This window comes from Oncorhynchus masou, chromosome 6 (genome assembly GCF_036934945.1).
Source record: "Oncorhynchus masou masou isolate Uvic2021 chromosome 6, UVic_Omas_1.1, whole genome shotgun sequence".
NCBI classification, from domain to species: Eukaryota; Metazoa; Chordata; class Actinopteri; order Salmoniformes; family Salmonidae; genus Oncorhynchus; species Oncorhynchus masou.
The window spans coordinates 83,081,709-83,095,160 of NC_088217.1; the positions used below are offsets into that span (position 1 = coordinate 83,081,709).

General features: G+C 40.6%; 1 protein-coding gene across 4 annotated transcripts in view; it reads left to right on the forward strand.

The window, feature by feature from the left end:
• The window catches only part of LOC135542804 (BCL-6 corepressor-like), a 126,983-nt gene extending 115,143 nt beyond the window's left edge, over positions 1-11,840 (forward strand). For 3 of the 4 annotated variants that reach the window (XM_064970023.1, XM_064970024.1, XM_064970025.1), the window contains 2 exons: positions 8,273-8,420; positions 10,481-11,840. In XM_064970023.1, the coding sequence (XP_064826095.1) occupies positions 8,273-8,420; positions 10,481-10,790 (458 nt within the window). In that variant the 3' untranslated portion in view covers positions 10,791-11,840. Of the gene's footprint in view, positions 1-8,272; positions 8,421-10,480 lie in introns of those variants that run through there. The other variant, XR_010456136.1, reaches the window with a different exon arrangement.
• Positions 11,841-13,452: the final 1,612 nt, after the last annotated feature.

Sequence of the window (13,452 nt, forward strand, 5' to 3'; positions counted from 1 at the left end):
TAACAGTGTGTGTGTTTGGACATCTCTACAGAATAGTATTGTAACAGTGTGTGTGTTGGTCATCTCTACAGAATAGTATTGTAACAGTGTGTTTGGTCATCTCTACAGAATAGTGTTGTAACAGTGTGTTTGGTCATCTCTACAGAATAGTGTTGTAACAGTGTGTTTGGTCATCTCTACAGAATAGTATTGTAACAGTGTGTTTGGTCATCTCTACAGAATAGTATTGTAACAGTGTGTTTGGTCATCTCTACAGAATAGTGTTGTAACAGTGTGTTTGGTCATCTCTACAGAATAGTGTTGTAACAGTGTGTTTGGTCATCTCTACAGAATAGTATTGTAACAGTGTGTTTGGTCATCTCTACAGAATAGTATTGTAACAGTGTGTTTGGTCATCTCTACAGAATAGTGTTGTAACAGTGTGTTTGGTCATCTCTACAGAATAGTGTTGTAACAGTGTGTTTGGTCATCTCTACAGAATAGTATTGTAACAGTGTGTTTGGTCATCTCTACAGAATAGTGTTGTAACAGTGTGTTTGGTCATCTCTACAGAATAGTGTTGTAACAGTGTGTTTGGTCATCTCTACAGAATAGTGTTGTAACAGTGTGTTTGGTCATCTCTACAGAATAGTGTTGTAACAGTGTGTTTGGTCATCTCTACAGAATAGTATTGTAACAGTGTGTTTGGTCATCTCTACAGAATAGTATTGTAACAGTGTGTTTGGTCATCTCTACAGAATAGTGTTGTAACAGTGTGTTTGGACATCTCTACAGAATAGTGTTGTAACAGTGTGTTTGGTCATCTCTACAGAATAGTATTGTAACAGTGTGTTTGGTCATCTCTACAGAATAGTATTTAACAGTGTGTTTGGTCATCTCTTCAGAATAGTGTTGTAACAGTGTGTTTGGTCATCTCTACAGAATAGTGTTGTAACAGTGTGTTTGGTCATCTCTACAGAATAGTATTGTAACAGTGTGTTTGGTCATCTCTACAGAATAGTATTGTAACAGTGTGTTTGGTCATCTCTACAGAATAGTATTGTAACAGTGTGTGTGTTTGGTCATCTCTACAGAATAGTATTGTAACAGTGTGTGTGTTTGGTCATCTCTACAGAATAGTATTGTAACAGTGTGTTTGGTCATCTCTACAGAATAGTGTTGTAACAGTGTGTTTGGTCATCTCTACAGAATAGTGTTGTAACAGTGTGTTTGGTCATCTCTACAGAATAGTGTTGTAACAGTGTGTTTGGTCATTCTACAGTTAGTGTTGTAACAGTGTGGTTGGTCATCTCTACAGAATAGTATTGTAACAGTGTGTTTGGTCATCTCTACAGAATAGTATTGTAACAGTGTGTTTGGTCATCTCTACAGAATAGTGTTGTAACAGTGTGTTTGGTCATCTCTACAGAATAGTGTTGTAACAGTGTGTTTGGTCATCTCTACAGAATAGTGTTGTAACAGTGTGTGTGTTTGGTCATCTCTACAGAATAGTATTGTAACAGTGTGTTTGGTCATCTCTACAGAATAGTGTTGTAACAGTGTGTTTGGTCATCTCTACAGAATAGTGTTGTAACAGTGTGTTTGGTCATCTCTACAGAATAGTATTGTAACAGTGTGTTTGGTCATCTCTACAGAATAGTATTGTAACAGTGTGTTTGGTCATCTCTACAGAATAGTATTGTAACAGTGTGTGTGTTTGGTCATCTCTACAGAATAGTATTGTAACAGTGTGTTTGGACATCTCTACAGAATAGTATTTAACAGTGTGTTTGGTCATCTCTACAGAATAGTATTGTAACAGTGTGTTTGGTCATCTCTACAGAATAGTATTGTAACAGTGTGTGTGTTTGGTCATCTCTACAGAATAGTATTGTAACAGTGTGTTTGGTCATCTCTACAGAATAGTATTGTAACAGTGTGTGTTTGGTCATCTCTACAGAATAGTATTGTAACAGTGTGTGTGTTTGGTCATCTCTACAGAATAGTATTGTAACAGTGTGTTTGGTCATCTCTACAGAATAGTATTGTAACAGTGTGTTTGGTCATCTCTACAGAATAGTATTGTAACAGTGTGTGTGTTTGGTCATCTCTACAGAATAGTATTGTAACAGTGTGTTTGGTCATCTCTACAGAATAGTATTGTAACAGTGTGTTTGGTCATCTCTACAGAATAGTATTGTAACAGTGTGTGTGTTTGGTCATCTCTACCGAATAGTATTGTAACAGTGTGTTTGGACATCTCTACAGAATAGTATTGTAACAGTGTGTTTGGTCATCTCTACCGAATAGTATTGTAACAGTGTGTTTGGACATCTCTACAGAATAGTATTGTAACAGTGTGTTTGGTCATCTCTACAGAATAGTGTTGTAACAGTGTGTTTGGTCATCTCTACAGAATAGTGTTGTAACAGTGTGTTTGGTCATCTCTACAGAATAGTGTTGTAACAGTATGTTTGGTCATCTCTACAGAATAGTATTGTAACAGTGTGTTTGGCCATCTCTACAGAATAGTGTTGTAACAGTGTGTTTGGTCATCTCTACAGAATAGTGTTGTAACAGTGTGTTTGGTCATCTCTACAGAATAGTGTTGTAACAGTGTGTTTGGTCATCTCTACAGAATAGTGTTGTAACAGTATGTTTGGTCATCTCTACAGAATAGTATTGTAACAGTGTGTTTGGTCATCTCTACAGAATAGTATTGTAACAGTGTGTGTGTTTGGTCATCTCTACAGAATAGTATTGTAACAGTGTGTGTAACAGTGTGTGTGTTTGGTCATCTCTACAGAATAGTGTTGTAACAGTGTGTTTGGACATCTCTACAGAATAGTATTGTAACAGTGTGTTTGGTCATCTCTACAGAATAGTGTTGTAACAGTGTGTTTGGTCATCTCTCAGAATAGTGTTGTAACAGTGTGTTTGGTCATCTCTACAGAATAGTATTGTAACAGTGTGTTTGGTCATCTCTACAGAATAGTGTTGTAACAGTGTGTTTGGTCATCTCTACAGAATAGTGTTGTAACAGTGTGTTTGGTCATCTCTACAGAATAGTATTGTAACAGTGTGTTTGGTCATCTCTACAGAATAGTGTTGTAACAAGTGTGTTTGGTCATCTCTACAGAATAGTGTTGTAACAGTGTGTTTGGTCATCTCTACAGAATAGTGTTGTAACAGTGTGTTTGGTCATCTCTACAGAATAGTGTTGTAACAGTGTGTTTGGTCATCTCTACAGAATAGTGTTGTAACAGTGTGTTTGGTCATCTCTACAGAATAGTGTTGTAACAGTGTGTTTGGTCATCTCTACAGAATAGTGTTGTAACAGTGTGTTTGGTCATCTGTACAGATTAGTGTTGTAACAGTGTGGTTGGTCATCTCTACAGAATAGTATTGTAACAGTGTGTTTGGTCGTCTCTACAGAATAGTATTGTAACAGTGTGTTTGGTCATCTCTACAGAATAGTGTTGTAACAGTGTGTCTGGACATCTCTACAGAATAGTGTTGTAACAGTGTGTTTGGTCATCTCTACAGAATAGTGTTGTAACAGTGTGTGTGTTTGGACATCTCTACAGAATAGTATTTAACAGTGTGTTTGGTCATCTCTTCAGAATAGTGTTGTAACAATGTGTTTGGTCATCTCTACAGAATAGTGTTGTAACAGTGTGTTTGGTCATCTCTACAGAATAGTATTGTAACAGTGTGTTTGGTCATCTCTACAGAATAGTATTGTAACAGTGTGTTTGGTCATCTCTACAGAATAGTATTGTAACAGTGTGTTTGGTCATCTCTACAGAATAGTATTGTAACAGTGTGTGTGTTTGGTCATCTCTACAGAATAGTATTGTAACAGTGTGTTTGGTCATCTCTACAGAATAGTATTGTAACAGTGTGTTTGGTCATCTCTACAGAATAGTATTGTAACAGTGTGTTTGGTCATCTCTACAGAATAGTATTGTAACAGTGTGTTTGGTCATCTCTACAGAATAGTATTGTAACAGTGTGTTTGGTCATCTCTACAGAATAGTATTGTAACAGTGTGTGTGTTTGGTCATCTCTACAGAATAGTATTGTAACAGTGTGTTTGGTCATCTCTACAGAATAGTATTGTAACAGTGTGTTTGGTCATCTCTACAGAATAGTATTGTAACAGTGTGTGTGTTTGGTCATCTCTACAGAATAGTATTGTAACAGTGTGTTTGGTCATCTCTACAGAATAGTATTGTAACAGTGTGTGTTTGGTCATCTCTACAGAATAGTATTGTAACAGTGTGTGTGTTTGGTCATCTCTACAGAATAGTATTGTAACAGTGTGTTTGGTCATCTCTACAGAATAGTATTAACAGTGTGTTTGGTCATCTCTACAGAATAGTATTGTAACAGTGTGTTTGGACATCTCTACAGAATAGTATTAACAGTGTGTTTGGTCATCTCTACAGAATAGTGTTGTAACAGTGTGTTTGGTCATCTCTCCAGAATAGTGTTGTAACAGTGTGTTTGGTCATCTCTTCAGAATAGTGTTGTAGCAGTGTGTTTGGAAATCTCTACAGAATTGTATTGTAACAGTGTGTTTGGTCATCTCTACAGAATAGTGTTGTAACAGTGTGTTTGGTCATCTCTACTGAATAGTGTTGTAACAGTGTGTTTGGTCATCTCTACAGAATAGTGTTGTGACAGTGTGTTTGGTCATCTCTACAGAATAGTATTGTAACAGTGTGTGTTTGGTCATCTCTACAGAATAGTATTGTAACAGTGTGTGTGTTTGGTCATCTCTACAGAATAGTATTGTAACAGTGTGTTTGGTCATCTCTACAGAATAGTGTTGTAACAGTGTGGTTGGTCATCTCTACAGAATAGTATTGTAACAGTGTGTTTGGTCATCTCTACAGAATAGTGTTGTAACAGTGTGGTTGGTCATCTCTACAGAATAGTATTGTAACAGTGTGTTTGGTCATCTCTCCAGAATAGTGTTGTAACAGTGTGTTTGGTCATCTCTTCAGAATAGTGTTGTAGCAGTGTGTTTGGAAATCTCTACAGAATTGTATTGTAACAGTGTGTTTGGCCATCTCTACAGAATAGTGTTGTAACAGTGTGTTTGGTCATCTCTACAGAATAGTGTTGTAACAGTGTGTTTGGTCATCTCTACAGAATAGTGTTGTAACAGTGTGTTTGGTCATCTCTACAGAATAGTGTTGTAACAGTGTGTGTGTTTGGTCATCTCTACAGAATAGTGTTGTAACAGTGTGTTTGGTCATCTCTACAGAATAGTATTGTAACAGTGTGTGTGTTTGGTCATCTCTACAGAATAGTATTGTAACAGTGTGTTTGGTCATCTCTACAGAATAGTATTGTAACAGTGTGTGTGTTTGGTCATCTCTACAGAATAGTGTTGTAACAGTGTGTTTGGTCATCTCTACAGAATAGTATTGTAACAGTGTGTTTGGTCATCTCTACAGAATAGTGTTGTAACAGTGTGTTTGGTCATCTCTACAGAATAGTGTTGTAACAGTGTGTTTGGTCATCTCTACAGAATAGTATTGTAACAGTGTGTTTGGTCATCTCTACAGAATAGTGTTGTAACAGTGTGTTTGGTCATCTCTTCAGAATAGTGTTGTAACAGTGTGTTTGGTCATCTCTACAGAATAGTATTGTAACAGTGTGTTTGGTCATCTCTACAGAATAGTGTTGTAACAGTGTGTTTGGTCATCTCTACAGAATAGTGTTGTAACAGTGTGTTTGGTCAACAGAATAGTGTTGTAACAGTGTGTTTGGTCATCTCTACAGAATAGTGTTGTAACAGTGTGTTTGGTCATCTCTACAGAATAGTGTTGTAACAGTGTGTTTGGTCATCTCTACAGAATAGTGTTGTAACAGTGTGTTTGGTCATCTCTACAGAATAGTGTTGTAACAGTGTGTTTGGTCATCTCTACAGAATAGTGTTGTAACAGTGTGTGTTGGTCATCTCTACAGAATAGTATTGTAACAGTGTGTTTGGTCGTCTCTACAGAATAGTATTGTAACAGTGTGTTTGGTCATCTCTACAGAATAGTGTTGTAACAGTGTGTCTGGACATCTCTACAGAATAGTGTTGTAACAGTGTGTTTGGTCATCTCTACAGAATAGTGTTGTAACAGTGTGTGTGTTTGGACATCTCTACAGAATAGTATTTAACAGTGTGTTTGGTCATCTCTTACAGAATAGTGTTGTAACAGTGTGTTTGGTCATCTCTACAGAATAGTGTTGTAACAGTGTGTTTGGTCATCTCTACAGAATAGTATTGTAACAGTGTGTTTGGTCATCTCTACAGAATAGTATTGTAACAGTGTGTTTGGTCATCTCTACAGAATAGTATTGTAACAGTGTGTGTGTTTGGACATCTCTACAGAATAGTATTGTAACAGTGTGTTTGGTCATCTCTACAGAATAGTATTGTAACAGTGTGTTTGGTCATCTCTACAGAATAGTATTGTAACAGTGTGTGTGTTTGGTCATCTCTACAGAATAGTATTGTAACAGTGTGTTTGGTCATCTCTACAGAATAGTATTGTAACAGTGTGTTTGGTCATCTCTACAGAATAGTATTGTAACAGTGTGTGTGTTTGGTCATCTCTACAGAATAGTATTGTAACAGTGTGTTTGGTCATCTCTACAGAATAGTATTGTAACAGTGTGTTTGGTCATCTCTACAGAATAGTATTGTAACAGTGTGTGTGTTTGGTCATCTCTACAGAATAGTATTGTAACAGTGTGTTTGGTCATCTCTACAGAATAGTATTGTAACAGTGTGTGTTTGGTCATCTCTACAGAATAGTATTGTAACAGTGTGTGTGTTTGGTCATCTCTACAGAATAGTATTGTAACAGTGTGTTTGGTCATCTCTACAGAATAGTATTAACAGTGTGTTTGGTCATCTCTACAGAATAGTATTGTAACAGTGTGTTTGGACATCTCTACAGAATAGTATTAACAGTGTGTTTGGTCATCTCTACAGAATAGTGTTGTAACAGTGTGTTTGGTCATCTCTCCAGAATAGTGTTGTAACAGTGTGTTTGGTCATCTCTTCAGAATAGTGTTGTAGCAGTGTGTTTGGAAATCTCTACAGAATTGTATTGTAACAGTGTGTTTGGCCATCTCTACAGAATAGTGTTGTAACAGTGTGTTTGGTCATCTCTACTGAATAGTGTTGTAACAGTGTGTTTGGTCATCTCTACAGAATAGTGTTGTAACAGTGTGTTTGGTCATCTCTACAGAATAGTGTTGTAACAGTGTGTGTGTTTGGTCATCTCTACAGAATAGTATTGTAACAGTGTGTGTGTTTGGTCATCTCTACAGAATAGTATTGTAACAGTGTGTGTGTTTGGTCATCTCTTCAGAATAGTGTTGTAACAGTGTGTTTGGACATCTCTACAGAATAGTATTGTAACAGTGTGTTTGGCTTTCTCTACAGAATAGTGTTGTAACAGTGTGTTTGGTCACCTCTTCAGAATAGTGTTGTAACAGTGTGTTTGGTCATCTCTACAGAATAGTATTGTAACAGTGTGTTTGGTCATCTCTTCAGAATAGTGTTGTAACAGTGTGTTTGGTCACCTCTTCAGAATAGTGTTGTAACAGTGTGTTTGGTCATCTCTACAGAATAGTATTGTAACAGTGTGTTTGGTCATCTCTTCAGAATAGTGTTGTAACAATGTGTTTGGTCATCTCTACAGAATAGTGTTGTAACAGTGTGTTTGGTCATCTCTTCAGAATAGTGTTGTAACAGTGTGTTTGGTCATCTCTACAGAATAGTGTTGTAACAGTGTGTTTGGTCATCTCTACAGAATAGTGTTGTAACAGTGTGTTTGGTCATCTCTACTGAATAGTGTTGTAACAGTGTGTTTGGTCATCTCTACAGAATAGTATTGTAACAGTGTGTTTGGTCATCTCTACAGAATAGTGTTGTAACAGTGTGTGTGTTTGGTCATCTCTACAGAATAGTGTTGTAACAGTGTGTGTGTTTGGTCATCTCTACAGAATAGTATTGTAACAGTGTGTTTGGTCATCTCTACAGAATAGTATTGTAACAGTGTGTTTGGTCATCTCTACAGAATAGTATTGTAACAGTGTGTTTGGTCATCTCTACAGAATAGTATTGTAACAGTGTGTTTGGTCATCTCTACAGAATAGTATTGTAACAGTGTGTTTGGTCATCTCCACTGAAATTGTATTGTAACAGTGTGTGTGTTTGGTAATCTCTACAGAATAGTGTTGTAACAGTGTGTGTGTGTGTGTGTGTGTGTTGCAGAGTCAGGTGAGGACCCAGCAGCCTATGACATCCTGGCTAACCCCCCAGGCCCAGGAGAGGAGGAGGACACGAGGCAGGGCTTTGAGTTTGAGTTCTCTGACCGACCTCTCCTGCCCTGCTACAACATTCAGCTCTCCCTCTCACAGGGGTAAGTGTCTGTGTGTCATTATGAGCCCCAGAAATAACATTTTTCCTTCTGGTTCTGACTGTAGTTTTGAATCGGTTTCTGTCCTGCAGTAAGCAAAATAATGAGCTTTAGTCTGTCCGCCTGTGACCACCCATTACATTACAGTATTGTCACGGTTACCCAGCCACATTATAGCAGTGTTGTTGTTCTCACCAGTAACCCTACACTTCACTGCATGTTGGGTTCCCTCCATCCATCCGTCCCTCCTCTCCCTCGTTCCAGTGTGTTATCAAGCAGACGAGAGGAGGGATCATTATGATCAGGGTATCGATAAAGTCATTAGTCACACCGACCTGGGAGGGAGGGTCATTAGTCACACCGATCTGGGGGAGGGAGGGGGAGGGTCATTACTCACACCGACCTGGCGGAGGGAGGAGGAGGGGGGTGTCATTAACCAGGGGGCTCGCCACAGGAGGAAATGATTTATGTGGAGGGAAGAAGAGCGACTAGTAGAAGCAGAGCTCTTTAATACTGTGGGTTGCTCTGATATGAGGGAGGAGAAACATTAGGGGGTTGGAGAGATGGAGAGGAACAGAGAGGGTGGGTAAAGAGACAGAGAGGAGGTTGGATGGAGGATTTTAGAGAGAACGATGGGAGGATTGATCGGATGGTAGAGAGAGAGCGAGAGGAGGCTTGATAGAAGGATGGTAGAGAGGAAATTTGATAGGATGGTAGAGAGAGAGGAGATTTGATAGGATGGTAGAGAGAGGGAGCGAGAGAGAGGTTTGATAGGATGGTAGAGAAAGAGAGGATGGTAGAGAGAGAGGAGGTTTGGTAGGATGGTGGAGAGAGAGGAGAGATTTGGTAGAAGGATGGTGGAGAAAGAGAGGATGGTAGAGAGAGGAGGTTTGATAGGATGGTGGAGAAAGAGAGGATGGTAGAGAGAGGAGGTTCGGTAGAAGGATGGTGGAGAAAGAGAGGAGATTTGGTAGGATGGTGGAGAAAGAGAGGATGGTAGAGAGAGAGGAGGTTTGGTAGAAGGATGGTAGAGAGAGAGGAGGTTTGGTAGAAGGATGGTAGAGAAAGAGAGGATGGTAGAGAGAGAGGAGATTTGGTAGAAGGATGGTGGAGAAAGAGAGGATGGCAGAGAGAGGAGGTTTTTTAGGATGGTGGAGAGAAATATAGAGGAGAAGATGGAGATTGACGCTACGCAGCACGGCAGGCTGCCGTTAGCCGGAGACGTTAGCTAGAGACGTGTGTGCATGCAGACAGCGCTAATTGCCTCCCACACCGTTTGCCTCCCGACCTCGTCACTCACCCTCTCTTCCTCCCCTCCCTCTCATTCTCTCCCTCTTGGCTGCAGCGCACTGTTCTGTGTAATCTTCAGTCTGAGCACCGCTCTCTCTCTCCTCTTGTCTCTCTCCATCTCTCAGCGGAGCTCCCCTCCCCCACTCTTTCTTTCTCTCTCCATCTCTCAGCGGAGCTCCCCTCCCCCACTCTTTCTTTCTCTCTCGCTCTGCTCTCGTTCTCTCTCTCCTCTTGTCTCTCTCGGATCGCTCTGCTCTTCTGGCTGATGCAGTATTAATGGATCTCCTGGGCTGTGAGGCTGGCCTGCGCTCTCTCTCTCACACACACACACACACACACACACACACACACCACACACACACACACACACACACACACACACACACACACACACACACACACACACACACACACACCACACACACACACACACACGGAGGCTCGGCAGCGCTTGCATTTATACTCCTCTCCCCATTCAGCTGCTCCCCAGCCGCAGCGCTACACAGCTAACCATTTCAAGTGCTATCGATTTGAACAGCGCCTGTTGTTCATCACCTACCCTACCGTGTGTGTGTGTGTGTTTGTTTTGGGGGGGGGTTCACAGAGCGCCCCCAGAAAAGCCTTTGTGTTTATATGTGTGTGACAGATATTGAAAACCCCAACCACGGTGCTACAGCCCATAATTACAGCTAGTGTTGAAAAGCTGGAGTCACTGGTGTCACATCACAAGTGTAGAGCCGTGCTAACCCGTTCCCTCTCTCCCTCCCCCTCAGTCCCAGAAACTGGCTGCTCCTATCAGACGTCCTGAAGAGACTCAGAATGTCCTCCAGGGCGTTCAGGGCAGCCTTCGCCCATCTGGAGGTAGCAACCATTGCCGAGGCAGAGTTCTACAAGCAGGCGTCACTGTCGCCGCTCTTCTCGTGCCCCGACGAGCTCGCCGCCTTCCTCCCCGACAGCAAGGAGCTGCTGGACCTGGTTGAGACCAGCTCGGAGCTGGCTGCGCTGCTGGGCTCCTCGCTAGAGTGTTTGGACAGCCGATGGGAGCCCAAAGGGGCCCGGGTCAAAGCTAAAGCCCGCTCGTGACCCTGAGATACACACACAGAGGGTGACTCTCAATAAGATCTACTTTCTCCTGAAGTGGACACTCCTTCACTAGTTCCCACCAGTCTGGTGCAGTTATTTGTCTAGTGGTAGTTTCCCACCATGTTTCTTATACCAGTCCTTTCCTTTCAAATCGGTGCAGGGAAGTGAACACTTTGGGAGGAAGGAGAGAGTATTGGGACGTAGCCAACACACACACATGCTCCATGTGTACGTTCCCATGCCCTGTGAGGACTGGACGTTGAATACTGGACAGTATCCCTTCAAAGAGGAAACAGACCCCAGCGCCACACAAACTGCATTTTTTAAATAAATATATTATATATGTATACATTAACTGCCGATTTGATTTGTTTTATATATATATATGTATGTATGTATGTATGTATGTATGTATGTATGTATGTATGTATGTATGTATGTATGTATGTATATCCATACTGTATATATGCTGCTTTGGTTGTCATGTTGTGGTCAGGTTGTGGGTTTTGACGCTGTTTGGGTTGACTAGGCTAGTGAACAGGTCAGGAGCAATGTGAGTTGAATGTGGACCTCAGAGGGAGGTAAAGGTTATTGTTTTACTTTGGATCATGGCAGTGCACTTGATTTGAGCTTTACCGACCCATTGGACTTTGACAGATATATATATATATATAGAGGTGAACTGTGACAAAAACATTTTAGCACTCATGGCTCATCCCAAAGATTTGGGGATTTTATTTTCAACATTGCCTAAAAACCTAGCTTTATTTGTATCTTATTTATGACAATGAGGAATTAAGATATTTGATGTGGGTTTTTTGTAAAAATATAAATGTAAGATACTACAAGACATTTCAATTGAAGAGTGAGATTCATGCTTGAACTTGTAAATAAGATGACCATTTCAGTAACTGTTTTTCTGACTGGGGTGTTTGATTTGTTTGTTTGTTTTGGCAATGTAAGTGTTTAAACTTTGTAATTAAATACACTATTATTTGTATTTATATTTTACAAAAAAAAATAATTTAAATAAATCGCAATACAAGTTAACCTTTATCGTATTTTATTCATCTAAATCGTTTCCATTTTTAGGTTTGTGAAATTCCGTAATTTACCCAAATTCTTGTTGTAGGATTCCTCCCTTGTCCGGGACTCTTCCATCCAGGACTATGGAAAAACACAGTTTGTCACCTATTTATTTGGTCTGAAAAATACTTTACTATTCACATTTGCCACTATGAATAACCTACCTCTCGATTTTGGATAATCTAGTCTAGATAATCTAGAAATACAGTGCTCCCACACAGCTTTCACAGTTTTTTCTCTTGCAGTCGGCTCGGTGGTTTGTGTGTGTATTGAATCCTGGGTTTAACTCCGCCACGCTGGCTCTCTCGCGTTCTGCTCCGCTCTCAGGGCACTATACTTTCCATCCTTGTTGATCTTGTTTTATAAAGAGGAAGAGACTTGTTGCCAGCGGGAATAGTTTGGTTCGAGTCAAACGTAGGCTAACCCTTGTCCCCGGGATCCCAAACGCTTATATTTCCACTACGCCCTTCCCTTCACACACACAGTTCTCCGTAGTTAAGTAGAAACATCTGTCAGATTGTGGGGGGAAATAGGACCTAATTTATTATTCCGTGGTTGTTGTTGGCCTTGAAATAGCGAAAGATGAATTATCTGTGTGGTTTGTGTTTGCGTAATACCCAGATCAGTGTTTTACAAAGCCATGCAGGCTAACAAACACCGCCAACAAGTTGGCACACTCTACCCCTGCATAGCAGCGCCTGACTATCCGCAGGAAAGCCTGTTTGCGCCAGATGCATGTTGTTTAATCTGTAGTCCTTTTCTAGCTCATCAAAATGAACGACTGTCGGTCTTGTTGATTTACCTCCGGTGTTTTATGTCGAAAGTATCCCCTAGGCAACACACGTTTCCCCCGTCATATTTTATTTTCAAAAAGAATGACTATCCTATGTATAGCCCCTTTATTCGTGTGCGAGCATGGTCCGATAAAGTATGCCTATTTGAAATGTAGTCTAGCGCCTATATCCAAATCAATCATCAACATTAGAAACAATCTAACCATTTTTTTATGTAGGCTAACATTATCAATTAAGCAAACTGGTAACGATTTCTCTTCTGCCACACCAATTTGCGAGGTTTGGCTAGATTTTCCCTCTCCTGATCTTTTTTTGGGGTGAAACTTGTGTAGGCTACTTGATTAAAAAACTATAAATTACATTAGTGGGGTAATTATTTCCTTCCCGTCAACAGATTGGTGCTACCACGTGGGCTAATCCCCCGTTTATCTATTCGCTGTGACATTGGAGGCTCTGGAGCGCGGAGGGGCGTGTGGAGAGGGGAGAGAGATAAAGGAAGCCTTGGCGGCAGTACCCGGGCGCATCTGTTAAGAGGCGAAGGGAGGGGGACCTGCACGCTCTCTACATACATTGTTTACCGCTGTCATAAAAACGTGCGCGTACACCCATTCTCGAACCAAGGCGTGTATACAGTATTTATGTGCATGTGTCTGTCAAGGGGGAGGTCGGGCTGCGTGAGTAAAGTGCTTGTAGCGGAGACGCGCAGATTCTAGTTTGGGCAGGAAGAAGGGGGAAAAAAAACGTTCAAGTGGATTAAATAACCTCGAAACGAATACATTCAG